The 18933-nt window shown below is 33.7% G+C and overlaps 1 protein-coding gene across 6 annotated transcripts in view; it reads right to left on the bottom strand.

The window, feature by feature from the left end:
- Positions 1-886: 886 nt before the first annotated feature.
- The window catches only part of LOC110032359, a 19798-nt gene continuing 1751 nt past the window's right edge, over positions 887-18933 (bottom strand). Inside the window, exons 2-5 of one of the 6 annotated variants that reach the window (XM_020735962.1) lie at positions 15669-15858; positions 15404-15439; positions 1811-1911; positions 887-1292 (exon numbers count right to left, since the gene is read on the bottom strand). In XM_020735962.1, the coding sequence (XP_020591621.1) occupies positions 1147-1292; positions 1811-1904 (240 nt within the window). In that variant the 5' untranslated portion in view covers positions 1905-1911; positions 15404-15439; positions 15669-15858 and the 3' untranslated portion in view covers positions 887-1146. Of the gene's footprint in view, positions 1293-1810; positions 1912-15403; positions 15506-15668; positions 15868-18933 lie in introns of those variants that run through there. The other 5 variants (XM_020735958.1, XM_020735961.1, XM_020735959.1 and 2 more) reach the window with 5 other exon arrangements.

The following is an 18933-nucleotide window of genomic DNA, read 5'->3' as shown; positions in this document are numbered from 1 at the left end:
TATTACATCAACAAAATAATTGAGCCATGCACTACTCATAACATGCGAGTTCGGCTCCCACAGTTAGGGCCGCGAACACCTCGTGCTCGGCTTATTAAGAAGCTCATATTCGATTCGTTCGCTAAGCTAACAAACCACGCCCAAATCCGTAATATCCTACAATTGCTTGACTAGAGTTGTCAAAATGACTCTTTGTTCACGAACGTTAAGCAAAATTGACTAAAGTTGTCAAAATGCTCGCGAGCCAAACAAGAACACAATTTCTTTTTGTTCGAAATATAAACGAGTTGAACACGAATATTGATATTTTTTAACGAGTCAAACATGAGCTAAGTCTAAGCTCGCTCGCGTTCGGCTCGTTTACACCCCTACTCACAGTGAGCGCATTGACTAAAGTTGTCAAAATGCTCGTGTTCGGCTCGTTTACACCCCTACTCACAGTGAGCGCACACCTCGAAAATATTCCCACCATCTAACAATAAAATTACCTAAATCCTGAACAGCATCACAGAACCACTAACTTCCATTCTCAATGATTTGGGATTGAATTACATGCAAATACAACATGTTTATAGGTTCATTTGAATTACTTGAATGGCAATTTTTTTTTTCATAAAGGAAAAAAGAGAAAATTCATACACAACACTCAAATTTTACCTATTTACATAATAGACACCTATGCCATTTTTTATAAATTGTCAAACTCATGTATTTGCATGTACCATGATCAAACCAAACAGTCAGGAATTTGACGCTATTTACACTTACAACACATTGGTGTCATAAACATGTGCATGAAAATGTGCATTTAACTTGTAAAATGATAGTGATGGTGTCATAAAAAATCAAACTTAAATTAAAGATGCACACTTAACCATAAGCCATCAGTAAAAAATCAACATACTTTTCTTAGATTCAACAAACATCAACACAAGACCAACTTACATTTTCTTCCAAATGTTAAATTAAAGAAAGCAAAATATATTAAAACTTGAATTAACATAACCAAATGTCTCCCTCAAAACATTAGAGTTTGGTGAACATTATAAAACGTCTAGGTTCTTCCAACAATTCTCAATGATTTATTTAATCCAATCCATCACGAAGTAATACCATTTCACATACCTTAACATTCGATGACAAGCTTTAGGAGTCGGACGACTTGACAATAAAATTCTGGCGGCTGATCGGGTTCATCACCACCGGCGGTCCGGCGGTGCGAGGCCAGGCCTGAAACTTCTTGTCAGTTGCTTCCCACCATTCCTTGTCAGATACAGTCTTTGGAGTGGTGCCTGATTAAAAGAGTCAGTTACGTGAAACTTTACTTTTTACGTTTATACCAGCTAAATCTTTAATATCATATCAAAAATACTATCATTTTGACTTATAAGAAGTGAAATACAACTTTTCAAGCATAGGGAAGGTGGCGCGTACGTAAAAATTGAAGCTAAGGTATTAGATGTGTGCACATATAAGAATTCAGTGGTATGTACAAATCTTTCAAAAAAAAAAAAAAGAAGTGGCATCTACATATGAAACGCTCAATTCTTACGTATTTACAGATCTGACACCTAAAATTTACTTTTTACATGTACACCACCCAAATCTTTCATATAACATAAAAAAAATATATCATTATTTTACATTTTAAAGAGTAAACTGTGCTTTTTTTATGGATAGATAAGACGGAAAATATGTAAAAATTGAAGTTTAGGTGTTAGATATGTAAATACAAAAGAATTGAGTAGAATACAAAAGAATTGAGTGGTATGCAGGCGAAATAAAGAACAGAAGCAGGAATTCTACTGACCTCCAAATATCTTGTAATCCGCTACAAATTTATCAGAGATATAGGCGATAGCAAAGGACCCTGCCAAGGCTCCAATGACGTATTTGGCTGACATGTTTGAACTGAAATAATTGTGAATTCTTCAGAAAATGTTAATGTAGAAAATGTTGAATCACATAATAGATTATGAGAGAAATAAGCATCTATCTAGAAACTGATAAAAGATCATCACAGAGGCCATTTACGATCACTTTTATTTTTTGTTTTATATTTTGTGTTTTTAGTTTGATTTATTTATGTTTTGATTTAAAATAAAATATCATTGGCATGTTGAAAATAAATCAAACTGATTTAAGAAAAAAAAATTCTATCAACTTAAAATTTAGAACGCTACACAAACCTTCAAATTTTGAAATTTAGTTTTTGTTTATTATTTTTTAAAGACTCCTACCTTCTTTCATTTATTACATTACTTGATAGAATTTACTCTTTTTTTAATTTTCTAAACGCACAAATCATTTCTAGAATGCACAAGAAGCTGAATGGAAATCTTACTAAAACAAGCTGAAATTATATTTTAACTATGATATATGCAATGACTGACAGCAGAACTGCCCTATATAAATGAAAGATTATGATCATTTTTCTACAGGTATTCAAAGACAACTCAAATGCTACTTGTATACTCTATTCATACGTCAGAAAAAAAATGGGAATTTACATACATACCATACAATTCTTATGTATTAACATATTCATAGTTACATGCATAGCACTCAAACCTTTAACATCACGTCAAAAATACCACCATCATTATTTTTTTTAAAAGTGAAATACACCTTCTCATGCATAGGTTTGGGTGATGTAAATACAAAAGAATTGTGTGGTAAGTATGAAATTTTCCCAAATTTCAGTGCATGTGTAAGGGCGAGCTATCAAATAGCAGCAAGCGGGAAATATTTTGATAAAAAAAATATGGTCGTAATTTACTGGACACTTACAGGAGGATGCACCATGGTGTATGCCTTTTGTTGATGATATCCTTCTCGTGGATAAGATCAGAGAAAAAACTCAGGAAAAAATTAAATTATGGAGGTCTACCTTAGAGTTTCAAGGCCTTCGTTTGAGTAGAACTAAAACTCAATACATTGAATGTAATTTTAATAGTAGTAGCACTAGTGACGGAAATGTAACTATGGGTGATCAGATTATTAAAAGGTGTGAACGCTTTAAATATCTCGTATCTATTTTTCAAAGTGATGGTGATATTGATGGGGATGTTATTAGTAGAATTCAAGTTGGTTGGTTGAAGTGAAGGAATGCTTTCGGCCTATTGTGTGATAGAAAAGTACCGCTTAGACAGGAAGGAAAATTTTATAAGACGGTGGTGAGACCTGCAATACTCTATGGCGTTGAATGTTGGCCTTTAAAAGAAAAGCATAAAACAAAGTTAAGTATTGCCGAGAAGAGAATGATTAGGTGGATGAGTGGCTTTACATTTAGAGACAAAATGCGAAATGAATATATCTGTGATAGGGTTGGTGTAGCTTCAATTACGGACAAAATTATAAAGAGTCGTTTTAGATGATTTTGTCACACTAAACGTCGATCATCTGATGATCCGATTAGAATAGTAAATGTTTTAGATTCGACTTATACTAAGAAAGGCAGAGGTAAACCTTGGAAGACTTGGGCATATTGTATAAAAAATGATCTCAATTTAGTAAATTTAAACCAAAATATGACACTAAATAGGACATAATGGAGAAAAAAATTCATGTAGCAGACCCCGCTTAGTGGTTTAAAGGTTTTATTGTTCTAGTTGTTGAAACAATCTGGTTGTAATCCAGTAATGTAAGGAAACAACTACTGTGGAAATTCTACAAAAATAGTTTGCCACCGAGGAACAAATAGAAATTAATCTAGAATTTCTCTAACAAAACAGAGAACAAAATGAAGCTATATCCTGTTATTAAAGCTGTAAGAAACAAGTTTTAGAGCCATAAAATAAACATAGACATCTCAAATTGTCAGTTATATAGCGTTCAATCCTCCAATGCAAGTAAAACATCAGTCAAAAGCTGCTCATTTAAAACCACAAAAAAAAATTATAAAGCAGAGTGCAAAATAGTCTCTTGACTATTTGCATGGAGCCATTTTAATTTATGAGTCTATAAAAGTGCTAAATTAGTCATCACGCCTTTCAAGTATGGGTTAAAATAGTGGGGAAGTCCAGGGAGCCAACCGACCCTACCTTCACAGGATTTTCCACCAATTAACGTGGGGTCCAATCCCAAGTTGCCCAAGCTTATATATGTTTGTTTTTTATTTGTATTAAAGGACCTTTTATGAATGTTTCTATTCAGAACAACCATCGGCTTTCGATGTTCCACTTCTAGGGTTGCATCCAAATACTAGAAGGTGCTATAGTTGTAACTCGTCCAAGGTTGAGACTGTCTTCCAAGGATTGAATGGCGCTCCAAGTGTAGTTCGATCTTGCAGAGATATTTATCCTCAATTTTCCATTCTCCACAACTCTCCCTTCACCATCGTCGTCGTCTTCGTAGCCGCCTTTCCTCACTATCGGGATCACCGAACAGCACTCCTAATGTCTTCATGCAACTTCAGCCGCCAACCACCACCTCCTCAACCTGTTGTCATCCTTTCTGGCCACCTCCCACCTTTTGCCACTCATTCCAGCCGTTCGTCTTCGCTTTCCAGCCACCCCCCTTGCCACCACAGCCCCGGGACAGCCCTCTATTTGCTGTCCTGCAGTCCCACGCCTCCCCGCTGCTAACACTATCATTCCCGCTCGTTGCAGCCACCCCAAATAGTTGTTCCAGCCACCCGGCCACCCGTTTCCCTCATTCCAGCTTGATGCTTTTGCCGCAACTCCTCCCCTTCGCAGCCACCTCCCTCCTCATTTGTTGTTGCAACCCATAACCGCCCTTTTCAGCCGTTCCACTACTGTCCAGTCCCTCCTCTTTGCCACCGTCACCATTTTAGCCCTGTATCCTTGCTGCCATCACTCCGTGCAGCCCTCCCACATCATTCCCCGTTGTTGGTTTAATGTTTGGCACTGGAGAAGCCATCTTGTTGTTTTCTACTTGCCAACCACCTTTTCCACCCCAGCGCCACCTTTTCCAAGCCCTCGTCGACGACCACCACCATCCTTGGGATAAACTCTAGTTGTGTTGGTTTGTGCATGTTGTTGTATTTCCCCTTTCAAGTGTATTGATTATAACCGTCTATTTGCTTTCACTAATAATATTTATTGTTCCTATTGTGGCTCGAGTTAACTCTGGTATCATCCCCATCCCATCCCTAGCTAAATATGCCATCTAGACAAAGATGTTATTAAACATTGATTTGACATGAGCATATATAGCCAACAATATGTAAAAATTTGTCATTCATTATTCTCGATACCTCCTCTCCACAGCTTATTCGGAATTTATATATAACTCCTTGGATTCAGATGTTCCTACTACCTCCTCTAGAAGCTCCAAAAACAAATAACACGAACAAAATGCTCAACCATGCCTCCAACCCGCGTCTATAAGCCTATCAAACCTCTATCTCACGCCATTTTTACAATATGAACATCATCCTCCTATATGCCCTCTCCCTCCATCCGGCATCCACGGATGAACTGCAATGTTTTTACAATCTCATCCAAATAGTTATAGTTTTTCAAGCCAAACATTAGAAACATCAAAGAAAGATGGACAAACCTCTTCAATTTCCACCAAAAAGAGAGAATATTTCCATATGAACTTTATGATGCTCCACAGGAATATAAACATGATGAAATAAAAGATATAGATCTTCACTGCCCTGACTGTAAATAATACAGCTTCATACAATAGTGGATTGTGAAAAGAAACGATGGAAACCTTATGTCGAATGGCTAATAATGCAAAGGATTTGACGTGTCTTAGCTCAATCCAATCAAGTTAGCCATTTGGAACTAAGTCATATAGTTAAATTAAACTCGACTAATCATGTAGAAAAGAATTAGTGATTAGGAAAGCATGGATCATTCTTTTTTAAAGAAAAAAAAAAGAAAATAAATAATTACAAATTTACAATAATAAAAACAAAAATCACCCCTAACTACCTAGTTGTTTGATCCATTTTTACTAATGTCAAAGGGACAATCTGCGGCCTCTTTCTTTCTTTTTTTAATACGTGAATTCATCGGAAAATTATTTTCCTCAAAAGAAATGATTCCATGATATCTAATTCTATTTAATTAGCACTTCCGCCGGTCCTTTTTAAACCAATGGCCCTTCAACAGCCCCTTTGAATTGGATGATAGAAATCTAGCATTCTACTTTTGCTTAAAATGTTCCTGAATATAAGGTTGCTAAACCTTCGATGAATATGTCAGCAATTTGTCGTCTTGTTAAAATATATGGAGTGCATATCAATCAACCTTTTAAATTCCATTTAATAAAATATTTATCCACTTCCACGTGTTTGATATGATCATGTTATGTAGAATTATGAATAATATGAACGGTAAATTATTACCACAGTATATCTTCATAAGCACTGTTTATCTAAATTTTAAATCTCCCAAGATGATTTTAATCCATAGGAGTTAGCATGTCTCTTAAGCAATGACTCTAAAGTGGGATTCAACATTGCATCTTAAAACAATAGGTTGTTTTTTTCTTCTTTTTTTATTTTTTGTGTTATTAAACATCCTCCCAAAAGTATGCAATATCATGAAGTGAATCTTATATTCACCAGTTATCCCACATAGTTGCCATCAATATAACCATCAAGTTATAGAGTATCAATTTTTTTGCCGAAATTTTACTTTGTTGAATTTGATTTCAAGTATGTAAGGTAGAGATAAACAGCTTGTAGAGCTTTGCGCATAAACTAACTTATGAGACTTATTTCAAAGGCAATGTCGATATATATGTGATTAACAAGTTTCCCAACTAATCGTCGATACTGCTCGATATCTCTATCCATTTTTCATCTGTGTCTAGTTTTTAACCTGCTTCAATTGGAGTTTCATGTGGCTTATAATCAATCATCTTTGTTTCTATTAATAGGTTCATAATATATTTTTATTTAGAGATAAAGTTTATTTGTTTTGATCGAGCAATTTCAAAACCCAAAGAAAAAAAAAAAGATTTGTTCATTTCCTTGATTCTAATTTTTTTAGCCAGACTTTTCCCAGGTGATTAATTTTCATCAATCACGACTTATAAAAATTATATCATCAACATATAAAATAAAAGTTATAATTTTCTATCAATAGAATGTTTTATGAAGAGAATCTGATCCCCTTGATTTGTTAGTACCCTTTCTCACACATGAATTTTGCAAATATATGAAACCATACTCTTAGGGATTGTTTGAGCCCATAAAAATGTAGTTCTGCAATCTACACACTTCATTTTTAGTGAAAGCATTGAATCTTGTCGATAATGCACATAAATTTCTTTAATATCTCTATGCAAGAAAGCATTTCTTACAGTATATTGTTACATGAAACATCTAAAGGTAGCAGCAAGACAAATTAGAATACGAATTGTACATTTTTTGCAGAAAAGCAAATATTTCTTGATTGTTTTTTCTATAAGATTGAATCTACTATTGGGCAACTAGTTATGATTTATGCAGCTCTAGATTTCCATCAACACTATATTTTAATGAAAAGCTCTATTTGAATCTCCAATTTTTTTCCATTTGGTAGTTAACTGATATTCCAAATATAATTTCTCCAAGGCAATAATCTGTTCACGCATAGCATCCTTTCAATTTTTATTTTCTAGTGTCTCAAATAAAGTTTGAGGAAGTTTGATGTTGGAGCTAATGTTTGCAAGAAAAGCATCATGCGTACGAGACAAATTTCAAAGATATTTCTATTGCGAAATGGGATAGATTTCTGAATGTGCATTAATGAGTTGGGCGTTATTACCTAATGGCAATTTTGCTACTTGAGCTTGTAATAAATTTTAGACGAACTTATTCCTCCTTATATAGATCTGAAGGGATATGATGATTTGAGTTTATTGTGTAAGACATGCTTTCTTTCATCGAGAAATTAAAATAGTAATTGCCAGAAGAGCAAATATTTTTTGATAGTCGGTTCTACAAGATTGAGTCTATTCTTTGGCAACTAATTTTGATTTATGCATCTCTAGACTTCCATCAACTTTACATTCTAATGAAAAGTTCCATTTGAATCTCCAACCATATGCATCTCTAGACTTCCATCAACTTTATATTCTAATGAAAAGTTCCATTTGAATCTCCAACCATTTACCTTTTGGTAGTTCGGTGATATTCCAAATATAATTTCTCCAAGGCATTAATTTGTTCTCACGTAGCATCCTTTCAATTCTTATGTTCTAGTGTCTCAAATAAGGTTTGAGGAATTTTAATATTGGAGCTAATGTTTGCAAGAAAGGCATCATGTGTACGAGACAAATTTCAAAAATATTTCTATTGCGAAATGGGATAAATTTGTGAATGTGTGTTAATAAGTTGAGCGTTGTTACCTAATGATAATTTTCAAAAAAATTAGCTGAGCATTTTTCTCCTTATATAGATTTTAACGGATACTGTGATTGGATTTTATTGGGATAAGATGTTAAGATGGAAGAAAATAGTTTCATAAAACTTATTTGTTAGTTGGTTATTCTCCTACTGAAGGTGAGTTTGATTGAAAGAGCTTAGTCTTTCATCAAATGAAACATACTTTAAAGCAAATAATTTATGTATTGGATAATAAGAAATACCAATTTTGAATAGAGAAATGTCCTACAAAGACACATTTGAGTGCTCAAGCATCAAGATCATTCCAATGTCACTCGTGGATATAGACATAAGCATTGCACACATTCTTGAAAATATTTTTGGAGAGAATTTTGAAAAGGGATAAGTTGTAAAAAAACAATCATAATATAGTTCAAGGGACTTTTGAAACCAATTAGACGTAAAAGGTTTTCTATTAGTTAGATATGAATGAGTTAATTCTACTTCTCAATATCTTTTTTAAAGATAATTTGATTAAGGAATAGTCTTTAGCAACTTCCAAAAATTGTCAATTTTTTCTTTCTATCCTATTTTGTTAGAGGGGATCAAGCTAAAAGGATTAAATGACAATATTGTCATTCTTGAAAAAGGAATATAAAGTCTGATTAAAAATATCTAGAGCTTGATTGGTACGAAACGCTAAGATTTTAGCATCAAACTGATTTTTCATCGTAGTTATAAAAATAGAGAGAATAAAAATAACATTAGATTTTTTTTTTTCAATAAAATATATCACATCATTCGAGTGTGATCACTAATATAGGTGACAAATCTTATAGCCCTGAAATGTAAGAAAATTTTTAACAGCCCTAAATATCATAGTGGATTAACAATTTAACATAAAAGAAGTAATGAGTATTAAATCATTTTAATGTAAGGAAATCTGATAGTGCTTTAAAAATTTATAAGTCCACAATAAAATTCTTCAATGACAACATTCATAAGAAAAAAATAAGGAAATATATTTTGTTAAACTTTGAAAGAGGAGTGCTAGCTTATAAAGGTGTTCCTAAATGGTTTCTATATTGATAATTGAGATGAAATAATAAGACATTAACTTTTTAATCACAAGAAGATAAAGCTTATCCTTTTCTCAAGCATGTTCAACCATCTTTCACGAATTAAGGTCTTAAAATACACAATGACTTAAGTAAAAAATTATCATACAATTTTGTTGTTTTATGACTATATGAATGGATTAAAACTTTACTATGAAGTGAGAAACATGTAAAGCATTATTAAGAATAAATATGGGAGAACTAGAAATACCACATTAATCTGTAATAGTTGATAAAGGACCACCAATTATAATAATATTTATATTACATAGATAAAATTTATAAGTTTGAAATAGGTCGGGAAGGTTGATAATGCGGTTGGTGGCTCCAAAACTTAAGATTCCGATTTGAGAAGTATTATTTTAGGCATTAAGAACACGAGTTTAAAAATATATTATTTTGAGCATGAAAACATGATCAAAAAGGTTATTCAAGGGAGTTTAGGAAGTTTATAAGCGTGTTGATTGATTCTAAATAAAGCCCTTTTGATTCCACCAGGGAGGCTTTTTCTCTTTAGTGATCTTTGCTTTCACAATAATTTTGGGGCTCTTCATTAAATCTTCAACATTTTTCTGTGTGTCCCTTCTTTTAAAGTAACTGCACTAAAGATTGCATTGAAGAGAACCCGTTTTTTTAGAAGAATTAGCGAACACTAATCTCTCTCTCTCTCTTATTTTTTTTAGATTGTGTAGTTTTCATGACCAATGCTTCAAGGATAATACATTCAACATTATTATCATTCTTCCTTCTTCAATTCGTATGAGCGAGAAGATGACATTTAGAGATGGAAGGTTCTTTGTGCTTAACATGTTCAAATTCATTATTGGCTTCGACAACAAATTCAAGAATTCATTCTCTTTATAAAAATTATTTGAGAATCACCACATTCTCACTATACTTCATCTTGACATCTTCGTAATAATCTAGTTCAAACTACCAAATTTTCTTTGTATTAAAATATCCAATGACAATGATATTAACTAAGTTATTAAGATCTTAATTTTTATTTTATTTATGAGAGCATCATTTTTTATTTTTAATATGTTTAATGCTATCCAAAACTTTCTTTGCCGTAGTGAGAAATAAGTATAAGAAACAACTAAAAGGCATCATGAGATTCCATAACCATGAAAAAATAATGAAATCTGCTCTACCTCACAAGTGCAAACTGCATGTTTTTCGCTTTGAAGAAGAATTCATGAGAATATGAATTTTTCACAAGTTTTTCCCAATTTGAAAGCACGTCAAATAATTTCTTACATTTAATCAATTTGGGATGTGTAGCCCTAAGAGCTCTCCATTAGCCCAGTTTTCATTATTCATAATGGCTGACTTTAATGGAAAATCAAGGAAACCAAACATAGAAAAGAGAATTATTGAAGATAAAAATAAAGGAACAAAGACCCAAACCTTATTATGCTACCCATGTATAAAAAAGTGATTAAGAATGTTTAGATTGACCTTTTTTTAACGAGTATTTATACACAAAACTATAAAGAAAAAAATAATTGTAATAACAAACACAAAAACTGCCCCTAGCTGTCCTGCCAGCTGATCCATTTATGATTCATAGCTGCTATCTTTACTTTTATTATAAGCAATAAATTTATGGCCTCTAATTTTCCTTATCTAACACTACAGCCGGTCTTTCTTGATTAGATGAACGTTCAATAAATCACTTGGCATTTATTCAATAAACAAAGTGGTAAAACAATACAAGTAAGACCTTAGTGGTATATAGATTGTATAAAAGTTCAACGCTAGATAGACAATATGAGCAATTTTGGTGATAGAACAATCAATATTCAAGACAAAACAAAGATCGATTTCGATAGAACCATGCTTTTTTTTTCAGTTATTATGCAAACCCGTTGCACAAAATTACAATAGGCAAATACTCTTCTAAGCCATCCTCGTGCTTCCTTTCCCTGCATTTTTGTCCTTTCTCTACATTTAATTAGTCGAGCATATTAAGCAATAACATCACACAAATAGAAGCATGCCAGCTCCACCAAATCCATTTAATTAGTCGAGCATATTAAGCAATATCACACAAATAGAAGCATGCCAGCTCCACCAAATCAAATTTAAGGTAAGCACCAACACTTCAAAGATCTCAAAATCAAGCCAAAACCATTTTCATCAAAAAACAATAAGCACTAAACCAACTTATAATAAGCTTATTAAGATATCAAGTTCAAAGTGCCATTTTTGCAAGCAGTTTGCAATAACTATAACTTCAATAAATCACACTAGCACTTCAGTGTAAAAAAAAAAAAAAAAAAAATCAGCCCCCGCAATTTAAATTTATGTTATATTAAAGCAATTCTGCAAAGTAAGCTTAATAAGAAGCAACCACGAAATACAACAATGACACATTTATTTTTCTAAGAAATTGCAATATTTTAAAATTTTAATTCATATATCTTTCTTAGTAATTCCAATCTGGTGACTCCATGACTTAGATTTCAAAAGCAAACTCTGCAATATATATTGAAAAAAGAATGCTCTAGTCACAAACAAATCTAAATCAAATCATGGGTCAACTGATGGAAATCTCAAATTTTCCACTCATTACAAATGAAATTTATGTGCATTAAATTGAGCACTTTTATGATAGCCTCAATAATTTTACTTTTGCTTTAGTTTGATTGTTTTAATTCATAGTTTTTTAGATCACATTATTTTTTTTTTTTAAGGCTCTCTTTGATGCTAAACCTAAGAGAGTACATGTAATGCTTATATTGCTCCATTGATGATTTTTTGGTTTATGGTTTCTTTGGTCCACCACTATTTCTTATACATTCTTTTGGCTGTTTGAATTTACCTTCAATTCGTTTAAGTCAATACTGGTCTGTTCATTGTTTCTAATTGTTGCAGCCAGTAACTTAGCATTGTTGATCGCAAAATTTCAAGTGACCAATGATTTCGCATTATAGCGAATTGGGTTCATTGATGATTGGTCACCTAATTGTCGACTTCTGATGTTACCCACTATAATTCATTCCCTAGAACGACATGTTCTGCATTATAGATGGTTCAAGTTTTGAGGGTGTCTCTAGGCATGTAAAACATAATATATTGTTGATTTTTTTTTTTAATCAAACTTAAGTGTGTTGGTAGGAGTGTATTATTCGATTGCAGTGCAAGTGTTGACTGACAACTTTTGGATGATGTAGCTTATAACAAATCTAATTGATATGTCTCTTAAATTTGTAATGGGAACAATATGAATTATAGTAGCTTAGTCCAACAAAGATAGCCCGTACCATTATCTCAACTGTTCCCCATTAATGGCCTTTTTTTTAGCTTGTATAGAATTGAACTAGGATTTGAGGAAGCTTTTAAACTGACATCGTGAAAATTTTGTTCGGTCAGTCTCAATCTTCATATAATAGCATGAGAGGGTATTTTTAACCAAACATTAAAGAATTTTTTAGTGCAGTATATTTGTTAAGAAAAAAACAAGTATTGAGTGGTTCCAACCAATTCTATAAGTTCTAAACTTTTAGTTCCCCATCATAAGAAGATTGCTCCAACTAACATCAACCTTAAAAGTGATTGGACAATACTATCATTCTCATCTTCAGATACCTCACCCTAGGTATATTAAGCCCCGTACAGAATCATCAATATTTTGCTACAACTAGTAGCCAAGACCCTCTTCTATTTCTGAGAAGTTGCAATTAAGAGAGGCATCAACTTTGTAAGATTACTCACATCCCAATCTAATGTCTCAATTCTATTGTCGCCATCCTCATTGGTTAAAAAAATAGTTTCCACTAGAGTAGCTATCAGATCTCTGACCCCAGCTAGATATAGCCATCAAAATGAGGGGTTTTGGTTTTCAAATTTTAAAAAATTTATTGCATTACTTATAAGCTTAGGACTCTACTCTGAAAACACATTACAATAAGAAATCCCCCAAGAAAAACTACGAGACTAATCTTCTAAAGGGGTGCAATCACAATCCACTTACTTTCTTTGGTAAGTGTAGAATGCTCGCAATTAAGAATGGGATGGAATCGAGAGAGACAATGAAATGTGATTGACCTAAAAGGCTTTCAGTGAGGACTTGGGTGAAACCTAAAAGTTTGCTTACACGAGATTTCTTAGAGAGTTAGGATTACCAATCATGGAAGCCTTAGAGACATTCTCTTTCTTGCACATTTGTCATCTACTTTTGTTTTACAGAGATTAGAGGACAAAATATTAAATGGATTTATTGTTTGACAATAACACAGAGAATCAGCATTGTTTTAAATTAAGCTTAGGACTCTACTCTAAAAACAAATTACAATAAGAAATCTCCGCTATGAGATTAATCTTCTAAAGGGATAAAATCACAATACACTTATTTTCTTTGGTAGGATTAGATCACTCACAATTAAAAACGGCATGGAATCGCGAGAGACAATGAAATGTGATGGGCCTAAAAGGCTTTCAGTGAGGAGCTGGGTGAAACCTAAAAGTTAGTTCACACAAGATTTCTTAGAAAGTTAGAATTACCAATCATGGAAGCGAGACAGTCTCTTGCACATTTGTTATCCACATTTATTTTATTGAGATTAGAGCCCAAAAGATTAAATGGATTTATTGTTTGACAATAACACAGAGAATAAATATTGTTTTAAATTTTGCTCCGATGGTAGGAAACAATAAAACAACAAGCAGTCATTTTCCCTAATTTGGCAACACTACAATCTAATTAGTAAGGAATGGGTAAAGAGATATTTATAAAATGATAAGCAAACTACAAATATAAATAAGCTACGCAAGTAAGCAAAATAATCAATCTAATCATGCAAGATAAATTATAAAAAAGACAAGTCATTAGCTAAATGCATATCACATTTATTTTAGATAATTAAATAAAAATACGTTGAGAATGTTCCTAAGAATTATCCTCTTTGGATGGGCCAGTTAGCAAATAGAAAGATTTCCATATAATGAATTGTGGAAGTTTTACATGATTTTCCTGTATTCCCTACTCTAGATGGACGCCCTCTCCTTTTAAGAGTTTTGATCTAATTTTCCTATGCTCTAGTCTTATTGTGTGAAGATTAGAATATTCCCTTAAATTTAGCCTTGAATTTCACCAAGCTTTTTCCCCTTTATATTGGGATTTTGAATCAATTATTTTTCTTTTAGGCCATCCATCTTTGCTAATTTGAACTTCATGACCAGCCTATTTCAATCGTACGAATCAATGAGTTTAGAGAATATCATTTTATCAGGATCCTCCACGATCAATAGATCTAGTGCTTTAAGAAGACAACAATAAAGTAGACTTCAACTTTAGAACTTCCATCAAAAGATTCGTATAATTTAAATAAATCACATCCTCTAAAATCCTTGAATATGATTCTCATTAAGATGCATGACTTTTATTTGTTGATTGAGCATCCTACAAAAGTTTGAGATTATAAAGAAGCTATGCTAAATAACCTTGACAGAATAAAATCCAATGACTTTTCTACCTCCCTGATTGTTGTCAAATGGATTGAATCATAGCCTAACTATATATAACTCAAGAGCCATGAAATAAGTAAGGGAGAGTAACATGTAAAAGTCCGAGCATCTTTATGTTTCACCATTTTTTTTGGAGATTCCCAATCCTAAACTCTACAAGAGCTAGGAAAAGCTTTAAACTCACAACACACACCCTCCTCAATTCACCTAAGATCTAGATAATTTCAAGGACACCACAACAAAATAAACAGGCATTTACGTACGTACCACCCAATTCCTATTTATTTACATATCTAACACCAAAATTTAATTTTTTTTCATTAAAAGCATCCAATCTTACATATCAGAGTAGAAAAATATTTCATTTTTATGCATGATAACCTATATATATGTAAATATTTTGGAATTTAGTGGTATGTATGTAAAAATTTCATTTTTTTTTTTAATTTATGTGTTGAGGAGGACAAAATCTGTACTATACATAAATCTCCACAAAATAGATTCATCTTATAATGCATACCTTCACAGGCAGAACAATCAGATTACGTCTTCAAATCTTCTAATGACATAAGAACAATACATTAAGGCCCTGTCTGGTAACGGATTTAGAGCAGGATTTAAGCTGGATTTAACCTAATAAATCTTGTCAGACGCTTATTTTGGGGGATTTGATAAATCCGGAATGGATTTCCGCCTTAAATCTCGGATTTACTAAATCCCTGAATCGGTGGACTTAGTAAATCCGGGACGGACGCTTCGCGCAAAAAAAAAAGACGTGAAGTTACCTTCCTCAATGGTTTCGGGTAGGAGTGGAGCAGAAGGAGGAAACAAATGGGAGTTTCGGGTCTCTGTGAGCCGCGATCCCGTCGTTGCGTTCGCAGTTATCTCCAATCGCGACTGTATCCAAAGGGTTCGGTGACGAAGGAGATGGTTTTGGACGAAACAGAGAGGGGACCTGCGAGAGTTTCGGGGGACCTGCGGGGGCTTAAAAGTAAGGTAGTTGTTTCATTAATTTTATTCAATTCAATTTTCTTAAATTTATTTATTATTTAATTATTAATTAATAATAAATATATTAAATTTCTTTATTCATTCAATAAATTTATACGCAATTATAAATAAATAATTAATAACAAATTAATTATTTTTATAAATATTAAATTTCTATTTAATAATTAATTTAATAAAATTTTTAGTAATAATTAATTAATTAATTAATTATATAACTATTAACTATCTTTTGAAATAAAATATTAATTGAATTTAAGAAGTCAGTTAGTTTTGAAATATTTTAAAAAGTCAAACCAAAAAATAAATAAAAAACAAAAAAAAACGAAAAAAAAAACTAAATTTTACTATGATTTGTTGTAAAATTCTAAAAGTCATAATAGATGTTTAAACATGATAGAAATTGTCAAATAATAGGATATATTAAATATATTTTTAAATAATTTTTTAAATTTATTTCAACACTTACTAAATTCAGGATTTAATAAGTCCTACTAACTTAAATATCACACGTTGTATGACAACCCTTATTTAATTGCACCAAACTGCCGCACAGAAATTTAAAATAAAATTAATAAACTTGTGACAACAAATCTAATTGCATTTTTCATAAGGGTTAAAAACGATGAGATATAGCACAAAATTTCCCTCATATTCCAGCATCCATCTACATTCACCCGATTCGGATGTAATAAACAAATCAAAAAAATCCACAATCAAATTCACATAATGAAATAAGACGAACATCTCGAATGATCAAACAAAATTAGGACAAGGTAAAGAAAAAAGGTGAAGCAAAATCCGTTAAAAGAAACAGTAACCTAAATCCCGCCAAACAGCAAAAAATGACTGCTTTAAATCCTACGAGATCTTAAATCCCCTTACACTGCCCGATTTAGGCCCCATTGGGGCGGGGGTAGGGTAGCAGAGCAGCGGGGTGCCACAATATTTTGCTATTTTTATTTGGGACGGCGGAGCAGCACCGCCGCGGCGCGTTTAGGGTAAAATGCGGGCCTCGGGTTTGAACACGCGGCCCGCTTTTCTCTTTCGGCATTTTAGGCTGGTGCCCTCTTTTTGATTCAGTCCTAACCCTCTTCCTCTTCGTTCGGCTTTTTACGCAAAGTGGAAGCAACGATATGTTGCTCCTCTTCCCCCTCTTCTCCCATGCTGCTCACGCTTTACGCAAAGTGGAAGCAGCGATATGTTGCTCCTCTTCCTCCTCTTCTCCCATGTTGCTCACGCTCCACGGTTCCACTTCTTCCTCTTCTCCCGCGTTTCTTACGCTACCTGGTTCTTCTTCGTACTCCTCTTCCTCTATTCCCCAGCGGTAAGCATTTTTTTCTTCAACAGATGTGAATGTTTGTTCGTTGGATTTGTGATGTTAGATTTGTAAATGTTGTTCGGTGGTATCGATGTGTGGTATGAATGTGAATGCTAGATGCTACATTGAATTCTTGGTGACTCGATTTTGGGTTTGGTAGGCTGTATGAAAAAAAAAATTAGGATGTGGCTTGGGAATGACAAAAATCTGATGTTAGATAGATTTGAGGGAGGGTTAATATTGATTGTGGCATGGTCATTGATGTGTGGACATATTTTGGTGATCTGCATGAGGATCTAACAAATAAAAGGAAAAAAAAAATTATTGTAGGTGCGGCTTTTTGCAGTAACAGATTTGTTGGTTGACATATTGAGTTTTCTTATATCTCACGCCTGCAAAAAACTGTAATTAATTATTTTTTTAAACAATTTCAACTTATTTTTTGACTAATGGATTGTCTTTTTAATCCTTCAAGAAAGATGAGCTCTAGGAGTTCAGGGACCTTCCGACGAGTGCTCTGCCACTGCGGACTACAGTCTTCGCTATTGACCTCACGTCTGGCACATGGCTATGGGAGAAAGTTCTACAGGTGCCCGCGTGGGCAGTCGGTCCGGAGAAGTGTGACTTCTTCGGGTATGCAGACGGTCCGTCAGATTCCACTGCCGATAGTGATCGGGGTTGGATGATATCTCCAGAGGACAATGTCAGGACATACGCCGGTTGGATTTTAAAATTAATATGATCATTTTTTAAAATGTAATTTTCATAATTTCTTTTCTTTTTTTAGTACACTTAGTACTCATTGTTATGTGAGATGTTCATCTTATTTTTTCTACTATTCTGAAATAGTTTTTTGCTTCTCGAGTATTGAATGTACTACTGTGATAATTCTGTTGCAAACAACATTATTGTACAGGGGCAGAATGATCATTTTTCCAAAAACAGTTGTCACACAGCTGTTTTCAAAATGTAAAAAATAAATATACAGTCATCTTTCACGCAGGGCAGCTGCTGAAAACCAACTTCCCAAACATACATGTATACCATTGGAAGGAGATTCACGAGATTTAGAGGAGTACAGACGAGCGATGGGGGTTGAAAGAAGGAAAAAATATTTCATCCAGACGTGCCTATGTCCGAACGGTCAATCATCGGCGGTCACATACATATGGCAACATGTATGGCAATGTGGTTGTCAGTGATTGACAGTCCAGACGTGCGTTGGTAGGTCGTGGTAGTTCGTGGCCGTCAGACTTCAGGTGGTAGGTCGTGTCAGGTTGTGATTAGCACGTCCAGTGATTGACGCGTCCAGACGGTCAGTTCTGACACCACACATCTGGTGATCGGCACGTCCGGACAACCAGTGATTGGTCGTCCGGACGTGCGATGTCACTTTCTATCATCAGTGATTGGCACGTCCAGTGGTAGGTCGTGGTAGGTTGTGGCCGACCTATCAATTGATGACATGTATATTAACTTGGCCACCGGTGGTAGGTTGTTCAGACGTGCGGTGTCCAGACAGAATATTTTCTTTAATAGAAGAGGGGAAAAAGACGAGGGTTACCTTCATCGATAATTCAAGTTAGAAGCAGAGCGAAAGGGGGAGAAAGAATGGAGTTTCGAGTGACTTTGACGTTGCGATGGGGATGAAACCAGAAGAGGGAAAAAGCTCGGGGGAGCTTATATACATATATATATATATAAGCATTAAATATTTTTCA

This window comes from Phalaenopsis equestris, unplaced genomic scaffold, assembly GCF_001263595.1.
Source record: "Phalaenopsis equestris unplaced genomic scaffold, ASM126359v1 Scaffold000930, whole genome shotgun sequence".
In the NCBI taxonomy this organism is placed as follows: Eukaryota; Viridiplantae; Streptophyta; class Magnoliopsida; order Asparagales; family Orchidaceae; genus Phalaenopsis; species Phalaenopsis equestris.
The sequence above is the reverse complement of the archived record's forward strand: the minus strand, read 5'-3'. Positions and strand labels throughout refer to the sequence as shown.